The sequence below is a fragment of the Pyrgilauda ruficollis genome, unplaced genomic scaffold, assembly GCF_017590135.1.
Source record: "Pyrgilauda ruficollis isolate IOZ18807 unplaced genomic scaffold, ASM1759013v1 scaffold59, whole genome shotgun sequence".
NCBI classification, from domain to species: domain Eukaryota; kingdom Metazoa; phylum Chordata; class Aves; order Passeriformes; family Passeridae; genus Pyrgilauda; species Pyrgilauda ruficollis.
Window position 1 is genome coordinate 4,993,741 of NW_024527599.1, and position 20,591 is coordinate 5,014,331.

The following is a 20,591-nucleotide window of genomic DNA, read 5'->3' on the forward strand; positions in this document are numbered from 1 at the left end:
CTTCTAAAAGAAATTCATAGTGATGGTTGGCATTTTTAATTTAGGTTTGTTTTATTTAAGTTTAATGTTAATTCCATGCTGTGTTTCAGTAAGAACAATACAGATTCTGTATCTGTGGCTCCAGTCAGATATCCAGTAGTACAAATTAGCTTCAAGTTACACATACTGAACAAAAGAGGTTGAGCGAGCGAAGGGAGATGGGGAGAGGGGAGGGAGAAAAGAAAAAATATTGAACACGCATGCAGGCTTATCAATGCCACCTTCAATGCTAACCTGCTTGGAGGGAAAGTAAAGAACAGGCAAGAATGAGCAGCCACGGATTGTTGAACTGTTACCAGCACCATGATTTTCAGCAACATTTCAGCAGTTTGGAAACTATTTGTTTTTATACAGTAAAACCACTACAATAAATGTCCCAAATGCAACCTCGCAACTTCAAGCTAAACACCCAATTAAGTTGAAACATTGGTATAAAATTCAGTTTAAACAGTTATAAAAAAAGAAAGATGCCACCACATGAGCACTACCTGGCCAGGACCAATCTCTCCCTACACGGCCTTCAGGTGTCACATCCAGGTCTGATGGCAATGTCACCACAGCTGGCAGAGACAATACAGTAATGCTGAAAGAGCCTTTACGCAGTCCTGTTAGTGTCTTAAAGAACCTAAAAGCTGGCACCAGTAAAATCCACAGAAATTCACTCTTGCCTTTAAGAACTTTTAAACTGTGTAAAAAAAATAAAAATAAAGAAACCCAACAGGGCAGGAACCTAAATTCTGAGACCCAATGTAAAAGTCAGATTTGGTGGTTCTCAGAGTGACACTGAGGGTTTTTGTGGGGAAGGGGGAGGGTGGTCAGAGATGGGTTCTCTTGTTGGCCTTTGTGTCTCACTGGTTTTCATCTTCCACATCCTGCAACGCTTCTTTATTCTGTTCTTCACCTGTGGAAATGGGAAGAAGGAAGGAAAATGTTACCATATAAAACTCAGAGCTGCAGAACAGTTTAACAAGCACCCAGAGATTAATATTTTCATGCAATACACACTCACTCTCCCACTCCACACTTCAGAGTGAAGCATTCCCATGGAAACAAAGCCTTGGAATCACCTGCACCCTCACACACAACTGCAGCCAGGCCATCAAAACATGTGAGGACAAACAAACCCAGCCCTGAAAACTGACACCACTCAGGTGAGCAGTCCTGCTGAGCCAGGGCTGGACAGCCCAGGCAGAAACCATGGCAACAGCTGTGGATCAACACCTTGGATCTGGAAATCCCTTCCCCAAACCCTCCCCTCTTTTTCTGCCTAAGCCCACTCAAGCCTCAACAGCAAAGTACCTCAGGGAATTTTATACAGTTCCACTGCTGGCAGGAATTACCAAAGGTATGAAAAACACCCTACTGCGAGTCCAACCTGACAAGAAACCCTGGCTTTAAGGTTATTAAAAACATCTTGTGGAAATTCATGTCTCTGTTCAAGCAGGCTGTGCCATGCAGTGGAATGGGGCTGTCCATGAGCCTCCTGCAGTTTAGTTACACTCCAGCTGCCCCAGGGAGCTCCATGCAACTCCTGCAGGGTTTGCCAAAATTCTGCTGCAACTGGGCAAGTTCCAGGTACCTCAGCTGGTGCCATCACACATGCACAAGTCACTTAATTGATAAGGGAGGCTGAAAAAATGCTTACAATTATCTGTAACCACATAAGATGGGACTTTCTCTTAAGGGAAATAAACAGAAACTAGTAATTAAAAACTTAATTTGCAATAAAACACAATCAAATGAGACAGGTAACTTCCAGCAGATAACCAGAATGTTTGCTCAGAGCATGTCCAGATTCAGGATTACCACCAGGTACAATAGGAAGTAGATTTTGGAAGAGGGGCCTAGGAACACAGGACATTCAACAACAATAAAGTTTATAGATAGAATTCTATTTAAGAGAGGAAAGCAGATGCTTTAACCCAGATGAGAAGATCTGAGCATGCTCTAACCAACACACTTGAGCAAGTACTCCTCTACCAGGCCACTGTGAAGTACTCCCCATGCCCAAATATTCTTCTATCCATCCAGGTTTGCAGCTCAATTCCCAAACATGTGAGGTACTCAGGATCCTCTCATCCCTGGGCAGGGGACAGGTGCCACAGGAGTGGCAGCAGGGACACAAGCGTTTGTCAGCAGCAGGTGACAGAGGCAGGCACTGTTAGTGACAGGAAAACTGACACTGAAAACTCCAGTGAGCCACAACAAGAGACTTACAAAGTAGAGTTTTTAGGAAATGAACAGTTGGATTTTCCTTTAGGAATCTATACAGCAGGAAAGAAGGGGAGAACAGGAATCATATGGAGATGACATTACAAGTGTGGAAACAAACTCAACACTCATCTGGGCCATGGGAAAACTACAGGGATTGAGATGGGAGTGCAGCAGCTGAGTCATGCCTGGCTTTACATCCCTACATGGCTGAAATGGAAACAGGGAAAAGCTTAATGCCAAAGAACAAGCCCTTTCCAAGCCTCTCCCATCCCCTGGAAACTGCCAATTTGCCACTATTTGATTTATTGTGCCACTATTGATTAATTGTTCAAAGGCTCTGCTCGTTTGGGAATATGCAGCTCTGGAACCAACAGCTGGAAATGCACGCAGAGTATAAGCAAAGTATGAGGAAACATAACTTTGCACCTGTGTCTAAACATTCTACATTATCACTTCTCTGGATCTGAAGAATTCCATCACGATTTTAAGCAGTCCTACAGTATTTTCAATTCTGTCACCATTATCTTTCTGGCACCAGTAACCAAGACAACCTGAACTACTTCAGGAAGAACAAAGATGTCTATTTTCCATGCTGTGGAGCAAGAAATTTAGATCTCTATTTCTTTTTTCAAAATCTTAAGAGCCTGTAAATAATCCTGTGGAACATCTATATCCAAGATCCATGAGAGACATCAGCTTGTGGGCAAATCAGGAACTTTTGGAAGACACTGTTTGGAAGATATTGGTATTATCCCACACTGATCCAACCTTGTCACTCCACTAAAATGGCTTCCACAAACTACCAGGGTACTTGGCCCCAGTAAAAAAAGTAAAGGTTGTATCTGAATTGAGGAATTTGAAATACATTTCTCTCTCCAATGCCTACCCATGGCAAGGAAGGTATTCAACACCTGGAATGTTTGGAGAAAAGTCTACAGATCCATCCAGGGCCCATCCTGCACTAGGAGATAATCCTTGAAAAGGGAGGCACAAGAGCCTTAAACACTGGGATGTGGAGCAAACCAGGAGCCAAGACCCCACACATTTACAGCATTCCCAGTCCCAGCAGCCCAAAGAGCAGAGTGACAAGCTATGGAATAACAACACCTCAAAGCAAACCCATCACCCTACATAAAAACTGGGAATTGGGAAAAAGTTAAAAGATTCTGCATTTGCTTTCAAATGGACACACCACCAGTGAAGTATCCCCAGGAATGCTGTGTGGCTACAAGGAACAGCTTACCAAAAATTTAAGACACTCACATCTTTATTTGAAGTTCAGGAGTGTTGTTTCTAAGCTCTGGGCACTTGTAGGTACCCAAAATAATCTTAACAGGACTTATTTCTTCCCCTCCAAGTTAAAAGTAAAGAAGTCAGCTCTTTTCATTTGTCTCTCCAAGAGAGAAACCCTAAAATGAGTAGATTTATACTAAGCATTGAATGTGCAAGTTTAAGTGTTGGGGAAGTCCATTCAGTGTGCCAAAACCACTTCAAAAATTTGTGCTATCCTTTGCTAGTGAACAGAAGCAATCCACGTCCCACCCTCTGGTACTGCCAGGGGACACATTTGACATTTGCTCTGGCAATGAGAACATGGAGTGACCTGGAATGAAGGGAAACTAAAGCATTTCCAGGGCTTCCTCCTGCACTGGAGGTTCACTCTGCTTGGAATGACAGCCAGAGATGAGCATGACAAGCAGAAAGAAAGAAAAGATGAAATAAATGAAGTCACTGCTTTTACAGTCATCACAGCTGCCATGTGGGGAGGGAAAAACAAAAGTGTTGCTAATTCCACACCTCCTTCCTTCAAGTGAGAGCTCAAAAGACCCCAGTGTCACCCCTACCACCTGACCCAGTGTTAAGGAAAGACAGGAGGGTCGTTATTAGGAAAGACAGAAGTAAACCATCAAAGGCTCTCCATTTCCACACTCTGTTCCCTGGGTCAGGATGAGCTTTCCCAGCAGGACTCACTTACCATCACCCTGCATGTCTGAAGTCCATAGTGTCAGGTTATCACGTAACAACTGCATGATAAGTGTAGAGTCCTTATAGCTTTCTTCACTCAGTGTATCCAGTTCTGCAATAGCATCATCGAAAGCTGCTTTTGCCAACCTGCAATGACACAACAAAGATTTAACAAATACTGCTGAACACAATCCAAAGCACAACTTAACACCAGTCACTCTATGTGCTTTAAGAAACTTTTTACTCAAGAATACTGGTTTCATTAAACATTTCTACATCTTGATTAAGTGCTGCTAAAAACTTAAGCATAATCTGCAGTGACAGAAGAGAAATGGTATTTGCTTCAATCACTGCCACTCTGTACATGCTCACAGGTCACAGAAAGCAGTGCCACCACCCCTTCCAGCTCGTGCAAGACAAGTTAAATCACCTCACACCTTGGGCAGTTTGAGGGCATGCACAGAGTTAACCTGGCAAGCTGCTGAACTGCCATTAGCTGATCAATTCAAGGTTATCCCGTTCAGCTTCTCATACACCATTACTCCCACACAAACACGTGGCTCTGGACTCCAAAGAAAATGGTGATGCTGAAAATCTTCCCAGCCAATTGACATCAATCACAGCAAACATCAGCAGGAAGAAAGCAGGAAAAGCAGTTACCTAAGGAGCAACACTTCTGGCTTGTCTGGTATTCACACAACATTCCCATATTCCCACTCTGCCAGCCACCACCTACCTGCAGGCACGATCAGGAGAATTAAGAATTTCATAGTAGAATACAGAGAAGTTGAGCGCAAGTCCTAAGCGGATGGGATGTGTTGGTGGGAGTTCTGTCATTGCAATATCACTAGCAGCTTTGTAAGCCACCAAGCTGTTCTCTGCAGCCTCCTTCCTGTCATTTCCTGTGGCAAACTCAGCCAGATACCTATGGTAGTCCCCCTTCCTGAGAACAGAAACAGTAGGAAGTCAGTAATCCTTGTTTGCCCACCAGTCATTAAATTACCAGCACAAATTTTAGTGTGTTTAGATATTCACACACCACGCACTCTGCTGCTCAGTTATTGTCCACACAACACTGCACCAGGAGCTGAGGGAATTTTAAACCATCACTACAGGACACACCTTCTTTTCTTCTATTCAGGAATGTTCAGCTCACGTAAAATTAAAAAAACCCAAACAGCAATGTGACTTCTACAACTGCAACTCAATTAAAAGTGCTGTTTCTTACATCTAAGAGCTGCACAACAGTCTATTTTAAGTTCCCATTACAACTACTTAATTCCTGTCTCTATTTCAGGCTTTTCCCCTCACGAAGGTACTTACATTTTGTAATAGAAAACCTTGGACTCGCCAGTGTTAGCTGCTGGAATGAGGTGTTTGTCCAGTACATCCAGAATGTCACAACAGATTAACTTCAGTTCAGTCTCAACCTAGTAAAGAAAAATAAAAATATAACAAAAAATTAGAAGAGGGGGCGGGGTGAGCACTTAAGCCTAAAAGCTTTCAAAAGTACCCAAATATCAAACAGGTAACATCATGAAATTCCAAAGAGGGTTAAGACAGAAGAAAAATAAATAAAATGCAGCTGCTCCACAGGTGCATTAAGCAAAACAGTTCTGCACATTTAGCTGGCACACACAAGAGGCAGGGACTGATGGATGATGAAATGGGGAACCAAACAGTGCAACTGTAAACTCCTTGGAAGACATCTTGCTAGACCACTGCATTAAGTTTGTCTCACGATGTAATTCCCTACTGCAACGCTTGCACAACTCAATTCCTTCCATTTTTGATCCTGGAAGGCTGCCCTAAAAGTGGCAACAGCAAAGGGGACAATTTGAAGGTAATTAACAAAAATCAGCTCAACTCCATTATACCCCAGAGTTAAATGGCTCCTTCACAACAGGTTCTAGTGAGTCCTTGGAGGCAAAGTTCTGGTTTTAGAGCCTTAAGACAAAACTTATGGAGTATCAGAACAGAATCAAGATGTGCCACACAAACAAAGGTCAGGTACAAGATGAAAACAAGCTCCAGCAGCAGATGAAAAACACAAAACGCAGCAACTCAGTGAGAAAGCAGCAGAAATCATCAACACTGACAGTGAAATCTGTGACCAAAAATGCAGTATATAAAACCTTATTTAAAAACAACTACTGGATTTGAGTAGTCTGAACTGAAAACAGTCACATGAACCTTCATTTTTTTCCAGTTCCAAACATAGGGTCAGGGTTTACCACAGAGAGTTTCACACCTGCAAGCAAAGAAACTGAGCACACCCAGAAAAGCTGAAACCCCTCCTGAGACATCAACATTGCCCAAACCAGATGGGCTCTGAGCCCCCAGGTCAGTCCAGTAGGAGTGGTTGGTTTAATGCACACAGACTCCCATTCATTGCTGCTTTTTCATCATTTCACAGGAACTTTCACAGCTACAGTTGAAGAAAACTCTGGCTCAAGCTAATTTCATATAAAGGAGAGATTTCAAGCAAATGCATTAAAGAAAACTACCAGGAACTGCAAATCTTGGATCAGAGGAGCAGCCCCACTCAGTCCATCAGCCTTCCTAGCCTCCCACCCAAGCATTTGCTTTCCTTTTTCCTTTAAGCATTTTCCTTACCATGTAATCCTTTTATCACCACACAGCTCCCAAACTATCTGTGTTTGTAACCACAGCAGTTATACCCAAAAGGTGTTCAAACTACAGATCCAAAATAAATTATAAACTGGCACATACACACACATACTGACTTGTACAAAGCAACAGATTTGCAAAAGTTCCTTTAGGTAAATTAACTGTGAGCAAATTTAATGTACAAATGTCAGAACACCCTGACATTCACAGGAAGAATAAGATGCTGTACTTAATTATGTGACAAACGCTTAAGAAAGGTGCTGAAACATGGTCACTTGAGAAGAATCTACTTCATATATTCTTGGGCTACAAAAGCTATAAAACCTTTGGCCAGCAGTCAGTTCCTGCAAACTTCTTTCCTCTTGATCCTCTTTTTCAATGACTTCTTTTGCAGAGAGATCTTCAGCAAAACTGCAAAGAATTAAATCAGTTTCTAATCCTCTTTAGTTAAATAACCATACATGTACAAACTTCTATTTCATCTCAGACAGATCTTTTCCAGCTTTGCTAAAAGGATCAGTCACACTTATCAGAGATCAGCTGCTGTCCAGGGCAATGGAAATGTCCTGAGCAAGCTTAGTTTAAAAAGATTTAATATAAATCAAGGTGATTAAGAGTAAAACAAACAAAAAAGCCCACAACAAAACTAAAAGCTCTTGTACAAAAAGGATCTGTTCCAGACAGAGTGGCTCAGTGAGAACTCTCTAAGAGGGGATGGAGGAGAGCCTGGCAGCTGCCCCAAAATACAGCCCAGGCTGGAAGTCAGAGCACTGGAAACAATCCTTCCTGCTCTGGAGATGTGGCACAATCCATGTGCCACATCTCCAGAGCAGGAAGGGGAAGGGCAATACCTGTGCTATGGTGTGGGAATGGATCTGGTTTGACTGCAAGGGAGGGAACTGCACTGTGTGCAGCCACACCCCACTGCAGCATCAAGGATGAAGTGCACAAGCCTCAGTGTGCTCTCATCAGAGATGCAGCCAGATGAAAAATTCAGGGGCTTTTGTGCATCCAAATGGCCACAGGAGCCAGGAGAGCAGCCTATCTACAAAGGAAGCACCTAAGTGGCATTTTCCCTCATGGCTATGGATGTGTTTGGCTCCATTCAGCTGAAGTGGCTTGGGAAGAGGCACAGTCTGGTGTCTTTCATCTCCCAGTGCACACTTCAGACAAGGCCAGCCCAGCCCTGCCCTCCCACCACCACCATCCCTCGAGTTCTGCCCCAGGTCACGCTGGCCACTAGCTCAAAAATCTCCCAATGTGAGCCCTGTGCTGAATTGTAGTAAACACAGACATACACCAAACCCAAAAAATAATTACTTTCACAAAAACCACTACAGAACTTTCAATTCCTGCTGGAGCAGCACTCTACAGCTGAGCAAGGTCACAGCTGCTTCTGGTAGATGAGATGTGTCTTTTAGAGATGCTGGTTCTCTCCAACTCCCCAGCGCTTTAAACTTGGCCTTGCTGGCTCACAGACATGGTTTGGGGGTTGGGGGGAGGTCTGGTTGGTTGGGGCTTTTTTCCCTTCTTCAGAGCCTTTCAAGTCAGAAAAAGGTTTTCCCAACAATGAACTTACTCTGGAAAATGCTACAATAGGCAGAATTTGTTGTCAAGGCAATCACAGTGAGCAGAATTCTGCCGGAACCTGTTTTTCAGGGAAGCACCGAGCGCAACAGGGCAGGAGTGCCACTGTTCAGCAGTGACAGTGAGCAGCAGCATCCAAACCTGTGCCATGTTCCTTCCTGCTCCCAGGCCATCCTGCCAAACCCATTCACACACTCAGAGCAGATGCCAACCCATATTAAGTCTCCCAGCAGCTACTAACAGGATCTGGCTTTCAGCTACAGATGATGCTCAGGACCTCTTGTAAAAGTCCCTGTGGAGCTGGGCAGACACAGCCACCCTTCCTCCAGTGTGGAACCAGCGACAGTTCAGTGCACTGCCCCTTCTGTGCAGCTGTGAAAGCTGCTCCCTCTGAGGATTTAACAGCTCAACACCCTGTTGGCATGACACAGACTTCATGTGGCCTCTCCATCTCTTCAGACACCTCAAGCACTACAAACCTGTACTTCTTGCACCCCAGTCCATCCAGAATGGCACACATCCTTTACAAAAAGAGATGCAGAATAAAGGCTATTTCTAGAGTCCTTTCAAAACCAGGAGAAAAGTCTTTTCATCATTAAAGGATCTTTGGCAGAAGATGATAACCACCCACAAAACCCTATGCAAAAGAATCTGGAAACACACAATGTAAAAGTAATTTAATCACTGGATAGCTGTTGTGTTGTTTTCTATGTTCTTTTAGGAGATTTTAGACACCCATCAAGAAAAGGTTATTTGGGACTGTATGTAACTGGCAGAGTCTCATCCCATCAGCATGCCAGCATAAAATTAGAAACTCACAACTTTAACAATTCCATGGAGCAACAGAAACCCTGTGAGTCAACAGAAAGTAGACAGAGCCATTCCTGGGAGAAGATTTCCAAGCCAAGATCATTTCCATTGCTGGTATATGAATCAGTGCCAGGTGATATAACAGACTCCACTGCTTCTCTGGAAGTGAAGATATGAACCATGTGGAGGCACTTGTCCTCAAATAATGGAGATGGAAGTCTCTGCAGAAATGTGTGGGATTTAAATAGTACAGGAGCACGCCTGCTCTGTGCTAAACCATCATTTAGGGCAGGGGGAACAACAGCTCACTAAGAGCTGGAGGTTTCATTAGCCCTTACCAATGGAAGTCAGAGCTTGCTGCAAGTTCTCCATTTTAGGTAAAGCTGCACACACTGACTAAGTCAGCATGAAGTTATGTGGATCAATTTTTCCCCTCTCTCTCTCTCTCCAGAGAGAGAAAACAGCAAGGCCCTGGAGGTTGTTTCACAGCTGGGATGACCAGGACATCCCCAGGAACAGGAGTGACAGAAGACAAGGAGCCAAGAAGAGCCTGAAGAACCTCACCATGGACATTTCAAGTGTTAATGTATGGAACTTTCTAGGACAGAGAACTGGAATCACAGAAAGCATCACTGTATGATCCAAAGCAACTTTTATAGGAAGTGGAAGCTTAACAGCCAAACACCTCCTTTGACAGGGTTAATTAAAAAAAGATGCTGCCTGGGGTCAGTGAGGTTGGAGGGGAAGGAATGAGGCCTCCTGAGCAGGTGGAGCCTCACACCTGAGTAAGCAGGGAAGTGCCAGTGCAGTTCAAATGCTTGGCAGAGCTGCTGATGCACTGAGGGAAAAGCCCTCCCTCTCCTGAGCCTGCTGCCCTTCTGAGTGTTTACACAGCAACACCACAGCTCTCCCCTTCACCAAGAGATTCATTCTCCAGATAAGGAACAAGCTCCAGCCTCCCAAGGCTGCCACCCTATTCCAGGTCAGCACAGCACAGGCAATCTGGAACACCAGGGCAGTTTATGGCAAGGGGACCAGAACTAAATAACATTTTCTGTAAGACCAACTCCATCTTACCATTTGCCGGTATTCCCGAATCATTTTTAATTTGTCTTCTCCACCTTTGTTTTCTTCTTTCTGTTCAATGCTGCTGATTATTCTCCAGGAAGCTCTCCTGGCTCCAATCACATTTTTATATGCAACAGAAAGCAGGTTTCTTTCTTCCACTGTCAACTCCACGTCCATTCCAGCCACCTTCTTCATTGATTCAACCATTTCTAGGAGGAAAAGGTCACGCAATTATTCTCACACCACCTGAAGCATCTTTCAAATCATTCAGTACAAGCTGTACATTAATGAGAACTTAGAAAATTAATTAGATTCCCTCCTCTTTTAATCCAGCTACTCCTCACTTTTACCCTGGAGTGCTCCAAATAAATCAATCAGCACATACACAAAGAAGTATCTGATATTCATCTGCTATTTTACAAGGGTTCCAAAAATTAGTAACAGTTATCAGCACAATCCTACAGGAGTGTGTGTTCTCCAGAGTGCTCTGGAGAAATAAGACAACAGTGAGAAAAGGTTTTTTTGGCTTTTGGCACAATCAGGATAAATCTGAGAAATTACAGGTTGCTCTACTGATTTGTCAACTGAAATACAGTGTAATGTGGTAATTAACAAAAACATAAAATCCAGATTTGAACACATGTAGAGACATATGAGTACTGTTACTAGGAAAGTGAGTTAAAGCTGCAAGATGAACCTCCAAAAAAAAAAAATTTGGTGCTTGGAGTGGTAACAAAATGGTAACATCCTGAGTGTACCCACAAGCAACCAAATGTTCCCATGCCAAGCAGACATTTACACTGAAAAGTAACACACAAAATATGAATATATATTTGTATTTTAAGCCTGTTGAAAAGTATTTCTAAACCTGAGGTTAAAACAATCAATACCAAAACCAGCTTTCCTGTACTCCAATGGAAGCAAAGACTGAACCACTTAAGGAAAGTTATAACCCTTTAATTACCTAACCACACTGGGGTAATTGTTCAAGACACATTAGAAGAACAGTGTTAAATATACAAATGAAGCTTAACTATCATTTTTTGCCTCAGATGTCAAAATCACAACCTGAACTGCAGCAACAGAGACTGTAGGCTCCCTGGCAGGAACAGTGTTATCAGTCTCCAACAGGTCTCCATATGTGGAGGACAAAATTTTATGGTGTCTCTATTTTTATCAGCAGATTTTGCTTCTCCAAATCACAGAAAGTAACAAAAAAAAAATCCACCAAGGATTTGATAAAATTTTTTGAAAACACCACCCTGCAACTGCAAAATGGTGAGCATGCTAAAGAATCTGAGAGCTGCCCTGGAACACTCCATGTTCACACAATTAATATTAACATAAACATAAGTAACTGACACCAGCTAAGTTACAGGCAATATAATATAGCTACAATTTGCTACTTAAATAAAGCAAGTACTGTGATTTATTTCCTGAAGGATGCCATTCATACAAATCATACAAATCAAACCATCCCATTCATACAAAGAATCTACTTAAAAGCTGTGAATTTTTTTAATTTTGCAAATTAAGCCATCTAATATTATGAAGTTTATTGAACAACAGAGCTACACTCAAGATAAGATGCCTGACAGTTCTTGTGGACTAAAATGACAATCAGGAATTGACACTTGCAGTCTTCATGACCTGGGTATCTTTGTCAAGCTCCAGCAAAAAATGCAGGTCTTGTTTCTAAGCCTAATATTTACTACCTTCAGAGAAGCAACTTACAGGTTACAGAAGATGCTGCCTTTTCTTTAAAGGATTATTGTGCTTTATCCACTGGGATTAAATACACAGCACTGCAGTCATACTCCTGGATGTACAAAATGCTTTTATAGACAACCTGCCTCTTAATGAAAACAACAGAAATCTATTCACACTTATCTCACATAACAATGATATACAAGGAATAATGAGTCCAGAAGTGTGGAGGTTGAGGAACACGGACAGCAACAGCTTCCAAGATCTTCTGCCCTGTATCAGGAAATTGCAACAACTGGGGCAAAAAGGGCACATTTTATCAACTGTTCCACAGGTTTCCTTCACAACCTCTTCCTTAGAAGCACATCTGCCCAGTGTGAAAACTTAAAATAAACAACTATACACAAGACTTGCTGTTCCCTGTAAATGAGTAGCTGTTTTCAGTGTACATTCAAACACATCATTACCAATTTAATCAACTGCTTGGCTTCTGTACGGTTTTATCTGTCTATTACCAGCCTGAAGATCTACAAGCCCTTGAAACAGAGGTTAAACCCAATTTAGCTGAGCAATAGCTGGTACCAAGCCAAACCCAAAACCCTGCCCTACAAGGAGCTCCTGTGTCAGTGTTTCAGTAGGAGGTCATTAGCCACCCTCCTGCAGAGCCACAACCACAGAAACAAGGGAGACAAAGGAAAACAAGCACCTGCTCACAACTACTCCTTATCAGTAAACAGCCCTTATCACCCCAACATTTTTATGAGTGAGCTGTTAGTAAATTAAATAGACTCCCTGACAAGTGACAGCCACTGGGAACAGGATGCTGGGGGATGGGGGAGCACCTCAGGTTCCTCCATTTGTTCTGAAGCACAAAACCCTGAGCTTCAGCACCCCTCACACCGGGTACACAACCTCCCAACACCTCCCTCCTCCTGACTACAGGAACTGAAAGATCTCCTCTACAAAATCTTAATCCTGTCACTAGGTAACCACACAACCACAGATCAGAATCCCACCCATAAACAACTGTTCCACCCGAAGAGAAAACATTTATCAGTCTTTATCAGTCTACCCACAAAGCTGTTGGATAAAAAGGTTTCTAGTTTAGTAAAGAACTGAATTTTACTTACAAAGACAAAAATCTGGGCTGGTATTTCAACAAGACAAAATATTATGCACATACCTTGCTCTTCCATGGTAAAGCCATAATCCAGCCCTGCAAATTTAAGCCTGATGAAAAATCTTAAGAACACAGGCAGTACAAAATCAAGGGGGAAACCTATCTGTATATCCTCCAACAGAAAACAAAAATAAAGTCACCCACACCGGCAAAAGAGCAAATTATTTTTTATTTTAAGTGCAGTTTTACCTATCTGGAAGTTTCCACAAGGAGGTGGAAAGCTCAGTCAGAGACCATTCAAGACAAAATACAAGCCTGAGATTACATTTCATTAACAAGGATTACTACAGGAATGACAACTCAGTGCGTACAAAATCCAGAGATTCTTACACTGCATTATGGAAAAAAGTAGTGTTATGCAGATTCAGAGAGACAGAGACTGTATTTAAGTGGTTAAGTTCCAGCCTCTCAGGTGATTGTGGCTGTCACTTATTATGCTACTGTCAGATCATGCCACCATCAGAGCAGGAAATCCCAAAAATGTAAATTGTGGAAGGAGAGGGGAATATTCTGGAGAATGACATGCTCGCCCTAGATTTAGATCCCTCCCCAAGCACCTGCTGTTGGTTAAGAAATACCACAACACACAGACACTGCCTGATCAGGTTATATGTTCTTACTGAAAAGCTGAGACTCCAAACAACAGCCTAAGACACTACAAAACTGTCATGATGGCCAGGCCATTTTTTAGGTTCCTATATTCTACTACTGTGATTAAAATGCTGGCTCTCCATTGCAAACCCTGCTGAGTCACCTCCAGCCAGCAGGAGGGACACATAGGCAAAGCCTGGAAAGCACAAAGGGTTGGGACAGAGGTGACCAGCTCCAAAAGGTTTGTGAAACAGCAAGGGGCAAGGCTTGGGATTTAAAGTGAAAGAATAAGCCTTACTCTAAGCTAAGAAGTCATGGGGAAGTTTACAAGGGTTGAGAAGCATCCTTAGGGGCCAAGCCACAGAATAAAGGGCACAGCTGACTCCCTCTTGACCAGAGATGAATGAGAATATAGGTATTTGCTGCTTCTTAAACTCTAGAAATCAAAAAAACCCAGGGGAACTACAATATCGCCAGGTAAGGAAATAAGGAAATGGGTGATGTACAGGAAATTTAGTGTGAAGACTAAAAACCTTCCCAATATAGGATACAAAACAACAAATAACAAACCTTACCTACCAAGAGAATAGCCAGTATCTGGCAGTTCTATCAAAATCTGTGCTTGTAACAGAAACCATCTGGCCTAAACATAGGCTGATGCACTAAAGGAAACTTGGTAAGGGAAATCTACAGTGTTTGTAACCTCTAGCTCAGTGCCTGAGTCTCACTAACCAGGATGCTACAGGGTCAGATTTTTTTGTTCACAACCAGGGCACTCCTTGTGACTTTAAACAATGCACAGGATCCACTGCTGGAGTAACTCCCCCTGGCCTCCACATATATGCATAAGCTGTAAGAATTTCAATGTTAACACAGGAAAAAAACAAGAGCTAGAAAATCTCTTAGTGGGAGGCCTCCCTTACAAAAGAGGAACTACTTAAGAGAGAAAGCTTCTTGAAATAAGAACAGAAAAAGAACATGTTGAGCAAAGGTGAGATGGAGATGATGCAATGGTCATCATACTCAAATCAAAATGAACCTTAAGAGAAACCAGAAAGTAGAATTATATATTATGTAATGAAGAGCAGCAGAAGCACTGTCTTAATTCTCCATTTAGTAGCAGCAGAACGTCAGCAAACGGAAGTTGTGTTTTAAGTTTAATCTTTTCTACTGCCCTTATCTAAGGGCAATAAAGCAAACCAGGATCTTCGAGCTTCTAAGCTGCTGCCCAGTACCTACTTCAGCATTTCAGGAGCAAAAAGCTGCAAATGAGCATCCTGTGAGCTGTGAGGAGGTGGAGGACACAGGAGAAAAAACAAGTCTTCCCTTGTGTCTACCACAGATGATCACAGGCCATAAACAGTATTCAAAGACTCAGTACAAGTGTTAGCCTTGTACTTGTTCATTCTTGCAATGAACAAAAGATGATCAGAAACACGTCACAGGAACTTGAAGTATCTGACCCTAAACTGTTGTGTATAACCTCTCAGTCAGGGCTTTAATAGCAGCAAACACAAAGTGGTTTACACTGTTCATTTGAGAAGGGTTCCAGCAGACACTCAAGGGGACCTACAACCATGAACCTAATACTCACTAGGGGTCAAGCTAATGGGAATTACATTCACAAAAACCGTGGAACAAGGAGGTATATGCATAATCATTATACTGCAGAGCATGGCCTTCCATTATGCCTCACAAATCTACTGGAATGCTTTGAACAAGTGAAGCACATGGACAAGGAAGACATAATTGGAATAGTCTACCTGGATTTCCCAAAGGCATTTGACAAGGTCCCTCACCCAAGGTTCTTTAAGGAACTCAACTGCCATGGGATAGGAAGGAAAGTCCTCACATGGATAAACACTTGGCTGAAAGACAGGAAACAGGGCATGAATATGAAACTCGAGTGTTGAGAACAGAGAAAGCCCACCAGTGGAGTCACAAGGGATCTGTGCTGAAAGCAGGCTGACATTTCTGAGTGAGCCACAGAAACAGAAGACAACAAGAAGTACTAACCTAGTAGCAGCAAACTCCTAGGAACAAACACGAGAAGAACTGAAGAAGTAGGGGCCAGTGTTATTTTCTTCAGTAAGAGATGAATGTAACTGTGCAGATTAATGCCACAGACTGCATTTCCCACAGCTACAGACCTAGCACAAGTGGCCACCACCCCACCCACTACACTGATGAGCTCCAAATTGAACCAAGTGGAAGTTCAGCTCCTCTTTCCATCCAATAGGAGCTCCTCTAAACACACCATCACACTGCCTGCTTAAGGTTTTTCTGTTCTCTTAGGGAATCCTGTGTTTGGCATCCAGAGATGGCTGAACCCATCCCTACTAATTCAATCCTGCCAGCTCAACACCCCTCTGACCTCTCAACTGGCTCATTCAGGTCACCAGCTCAGACAACTCCTCATAGGGAAAAAATTAATCCTGCTTCTAAATTTAAGAACTGAATTGGTTCTAAGAGTCAGACCAGAATTCAAGCACAAATGAGAAGCATTCCTTATCACCATATGCAAGTTTTACACAAATGAGCATAAAAGAACCTAACAGGTGGATTCCCAGTTAAGACAACCAACAGGCAGATGAGGAAAAGAAAAACCCAGATAATATCCAACCTGCACAGTGGCTTGAGGATGATTTTGTGAACAAAGCAGAGGGTTATACTGCCATTCCTTGTGTAAGGTTTGTAACAGCTGGTGCAGTCAAAACCCTTCCAGACCTGACAGCATGACTCTGCAAGAAACAGTCCTGTACCTTTACACACGTGGAGGAACACAGGTTAGGGCCAAGTTATCCTAGCAACAGTGGGATTTTCTGCATGATCAATTGGGTGGTCTACCACAAAAAGAACAGTTTTAAATAGTTCCTCTAATCTCTTCAAGTTGGGAAATTTACTTTTCCAAATCAAAAGGATTTCCCCAGTATTTCTAACAAACATTTCAGTTTGAAAGCAAACATCTTAAGCCTGGGCCTGATCATAAATCTCTCCCCTTGACTGAGATCTGCTACTGAGCAATCCTCTAACACTGCAAACCAGTTCAGCTTCTGGGCTCCTTGCAGAGGACCTCACCATGCAATTGTAGAATTCTGTCTCCTTTGTCTGCTCCTGGTACCTCAGAAAATTCAAGAAGGCCACTACAGACAAAGGCCCTCTCTCACACAACTGCTCATAATCACAAGTCAATTTCTGTCCCAGCATGTACAACTCCCACTTAAAGAAATGTACAGTCTTACTCCTTTAGCACTGTCTTGCCCATATTTTAACTCTTGGATTCCTACAATTCTTAGGGATATGCTAGGATTTTTCTGCCTTTTATCTCAGAGACAGCAGTCACACCCCACATCACTACACCAGCAAGAGCTGTAACAGGTAAGTGGTAACCATTAATGGGACCCAAAAAACTGAAGTGTGCTTGACATCTGCTTGAAAGAGACCAATCCTCTGCAAGCCAAAATTAACATACAACTTGAATTCTAATTTGTGACTTATTGATTCCTCATTAGGCTCTAAGCTGAAGACCTGTTACTAGGAGACAGATCTTCCTAAAAAGGGTTCAAATCTTGAACGGAACCCAGTGCTGCACACGTTCTTGCCTTCATGATAAAGACATTTCTGAAGACAAAGGAGCCAGCTGTTAGCCTGCAGGAGACCTGTCATGGGTGGGCTGGGCTTTCCTTACCTGTACTTGACCTATTCTCTGGTTTTGAGGGGAAAACCCCACCTATTTCACCTCACCCAAGTAATGCACTTCAAGACTTGTAGTACAAAGGAGCTGTTGGAAGTATCTGCTCACAGACTGCCTTCAGCCACAGCATGTTTCTCACCTGAGACAAAGATGTTCCCAGCTTCCACAAAGAGGAATTGGTTTCACTATTCAGCAGCAGTCTACAGGAATTCTCTACATCCTCTTGACATAAAGAGTTCCACAATATCACTTACTCCAATTGTTTTCCAAAAAAGGAGTCAATTTAGTTATACATTTTTCTACCACTAAGGAATAGCAGTGAGTGAGATTTCTCACCAAGCTTCCTGTACTGCCAGTAAGCTTCCTGGCATTTTGTGATTTGCCATAACATGCCTAAGCAGATCTGTGAAGATAGTCAGACACCCAAATCTCTTTAATATATCTCTGGAGATCAGGGTTTAAGTGCTACTTACACTGCAAAAGTACCTAGAAAGTTGTCCCCTTAATCTGGGCCACCATCCTGAGGACAGTACAGACACAGGACTAGATTCCCAACCATTCACAAATGCAGCTCCCAAGACTTCAGAAATTCCCTAAGTGGGTCAGGTAAGTAACACCAAAGAAGCCACAGTTGGATGCCCACCATAAGTGCTGCTATAAATGCCATGAGCCATACATAAATAGCAACCCACCACTCTTCCAGTCTCCAGGAGAAAGATGGGACAGAAGTTTACACTTATCCTAATGCTAAACACAAAAAAATTGTCGAACTCATATTTGAATTACCCAAGGGACTTGTATTCCAGTGTATCTGCAGCCAGTACTTACCATCACCCCATTTCATATGTGCCCATTAGTGACTGTGGCCTTATAATTGTGCACCTCAAAGATCAAACTGAGGAGCAAAATTAGGATTAGCTTAATCTTTCCTCTTATTGCTTCTCAAATCACTTCGTTCACAGAATTATTCAGCAGTCTCAGCTATGATCTTGGCAGAACTGCATTATTTCACATTAACAAGAACAAATTACGCCAATCATTTTTAATTGTTTCAGCTGAACAGGAACAGAGAATTAAATGATAAAACAGTATCTACAGTACATTTTCTTCCAGGCCATGGACACGAGGGAAGTGAAGATGCATTTAGAGCAGCTGGCAGAATTAGAGGGTGCATCTTAAATTATGTTGACCCAACCTGATTCCTAAAACCTCTGGAAGTCCAAAACCCACAGCACTGATTTCAACAAGACAACCTTAAATTCAGTGCTCCCTCCTAAATTGTAACAAGTCTCATGCCCATTCAGAAGCAACACAGCACAACAAGTCTTCTACATTTTGCTCTGGGCAGCTTGTTTAGCAAACAGTCATGGTACTGGGAGAACCAAAAGTCCACCCAGGGAAATGCTGCACCAAGGCAATAATCCTTCCCAATCAATTTTTATCAGTTGACAGGAAGTTTGCATTGCAGATCTGTGCCATGGGGTAGAGTCCCATTACCTTCTAACAAAGTGATTTACTGCTGACTTCAGAAAAGCCCAGAAAGACAGTCATGCCTCAAGAGCTCCCAAGGATGATGATTGCTCCAGAACGTTGGGTTTCCACTCAAACCAAAGCCAACACTTTCAGTGGCACTGACTCATCCATACCAGGTGGAGAACCCTTCCCTCCTCAGCAGGAGTTGCACACACTCTGTGGAATATGGATGTGTCCCTCTGCCCAGGGTAATTATGGTGCCCCAATACCTGGTTTCTGGGGGCATTTCCTTTCTCCAAGTCCTTCAGTTATTGCAGAGACTGACTTACTGCTTTCCTTTAGTGGTACTATGAATTCTAAACTATTTTCCCATCAAAACTATTAATGAATGGCCTTTAATTTAAGCCTTCTTTTTGTTTTAAGTTTCCCTTTTTTTTTCCCCCAAAACATGTATTTTTCAGATTTTCTGCAATGGTGCCATCAGATGTTTTTTTATCATCAGATTTTTTTCAAGCATTTATCATTTGGTGAGAAGTTGATCATGTTGTCTATAAAAATTTATTAACAGAAAATATCTGGACTGTCTTCTTACCTCTCTAAATTAAGTGTTAGTGCATTCACACATTCTACATACATATATTTATTTCACTTCAAATGAGTAATCACAGCTCTCAGGGCAAAGTAACAGTCTCAGAAGAGTCGAGAAAATTAAAGGCCCTTTCTATTATATGCTGGGGAACCATGTTTAAAAGGAGCAGTTGCAAGACAGACATTTTTGGGGCAAGAGACACCACCCAGGGTTGCCAGTTCCTCCCCTCTACCACTTTTCCCCCAGATATTAAATCATCACGGATATTAAATGATCAGGGACAGCACAAAAACTTAAAAGGGGAAAAAGGATGAAAAGAAAACGCTGGGAAAGTGAAACTACCTGTAATAATTTCTACCACATAATGAAAGCATATACGTTTTCTTTAGGCAGTGAATCATGTACTCGCTCCCTGCAGGGCGAGAACTCGCTCTCTCTGGGTTTGCCAGGGGCAGCAGGATCTCCAGCTGGGGGTAGAGGCAGAGAAAGAAGCGCAGCCCCGTCCCCGGGGACCCCCACGAGCACGGCCGGCGAGGGGCCGAGGGCCGGGCCCCCCCTCGGAGCGCTCGGCATGGGCGTTGTCTGCGGCGAGCCGCCCTCGCCCCGCGCCGCCCGGCCGGGGGAGCGCGGCGCCGGCCGGACCTCGCGGCGCCGTGAGGGGCAGCGGGGTCTCTTTGTGGGGCCCCCCGAGGCGGGGGCGGCTCCCCTGCCCCCCCCTCCAGGACTCGCCCTTCGCGGCCGCCATTTTATTCCCGGCTCCTGCCTAGTAGATCAGCCTCAGCACCTCCCTCCCTCCCTCCCTCTCCCCTCGGCCGTGCACGGCCTCCCGAGCCCGCGCGCTCACCATCGTAGCGCTCAGCCTGCTCAGCCAACTTGGCCTGATAGACGAGGTCCTCCCGATCGTCCATGTCCTACGGGCGGGGCGGCGGCGGGGACTGCGCGGGGCGGATGGCAGCCGATGGGTCCGGGGGGCTCTGCAGCTACCAGCTCGCTGCTCTCCGGGCAAATATGGCGGCAGCGCCTCCTCCCGCTGCATCCGGGCA

At 43.4% G+C, this 20,591-nt stretch overlaps 1 protein-coding gene across 2 annotated transcripts; it reads right to left on the reverse strand.

The window, feature by feature from the left end:
* Positions 1–26: 26 nt before the first annotated feature.
* On the reverse strand, positions 27–20,591 carry YWHAE (tyrosine 3-monooxygenase/tryptophan 5-monooxygenase activation protein epsilon). 2 transcript variants are annotated; one of them, XM_041482775.1, is made up of 7 exons: positions 20,393–20,591; positions 10,324–10,523; positions 5,542–5,648; positions 4,955–5,161; positions 4,229–4,365; positions 2,257–2,303; positions 27–940 (listed from the first exon to the last, which is right to left on the reverse strand). In XM_041482775.1, exons 1-6 carry the CDS (start codon positions 20,454–20,456, stop codon positions 2,296–2,298), a joined length of 723 nt encoding a protein of 240 aa, XP_041338709.1. In that variant the 5' UTR covers positions 20,457–20,591; the 3' UTR covers positions 27–940; positions 2,257–2,295. The 2 variants fall into 2 exon arrangements, with proteins under 2 accessions (XP_041338709.1, XP_041338707.1); XM_041482773.1 differs by lacking the exon at positions 2,257–2,303.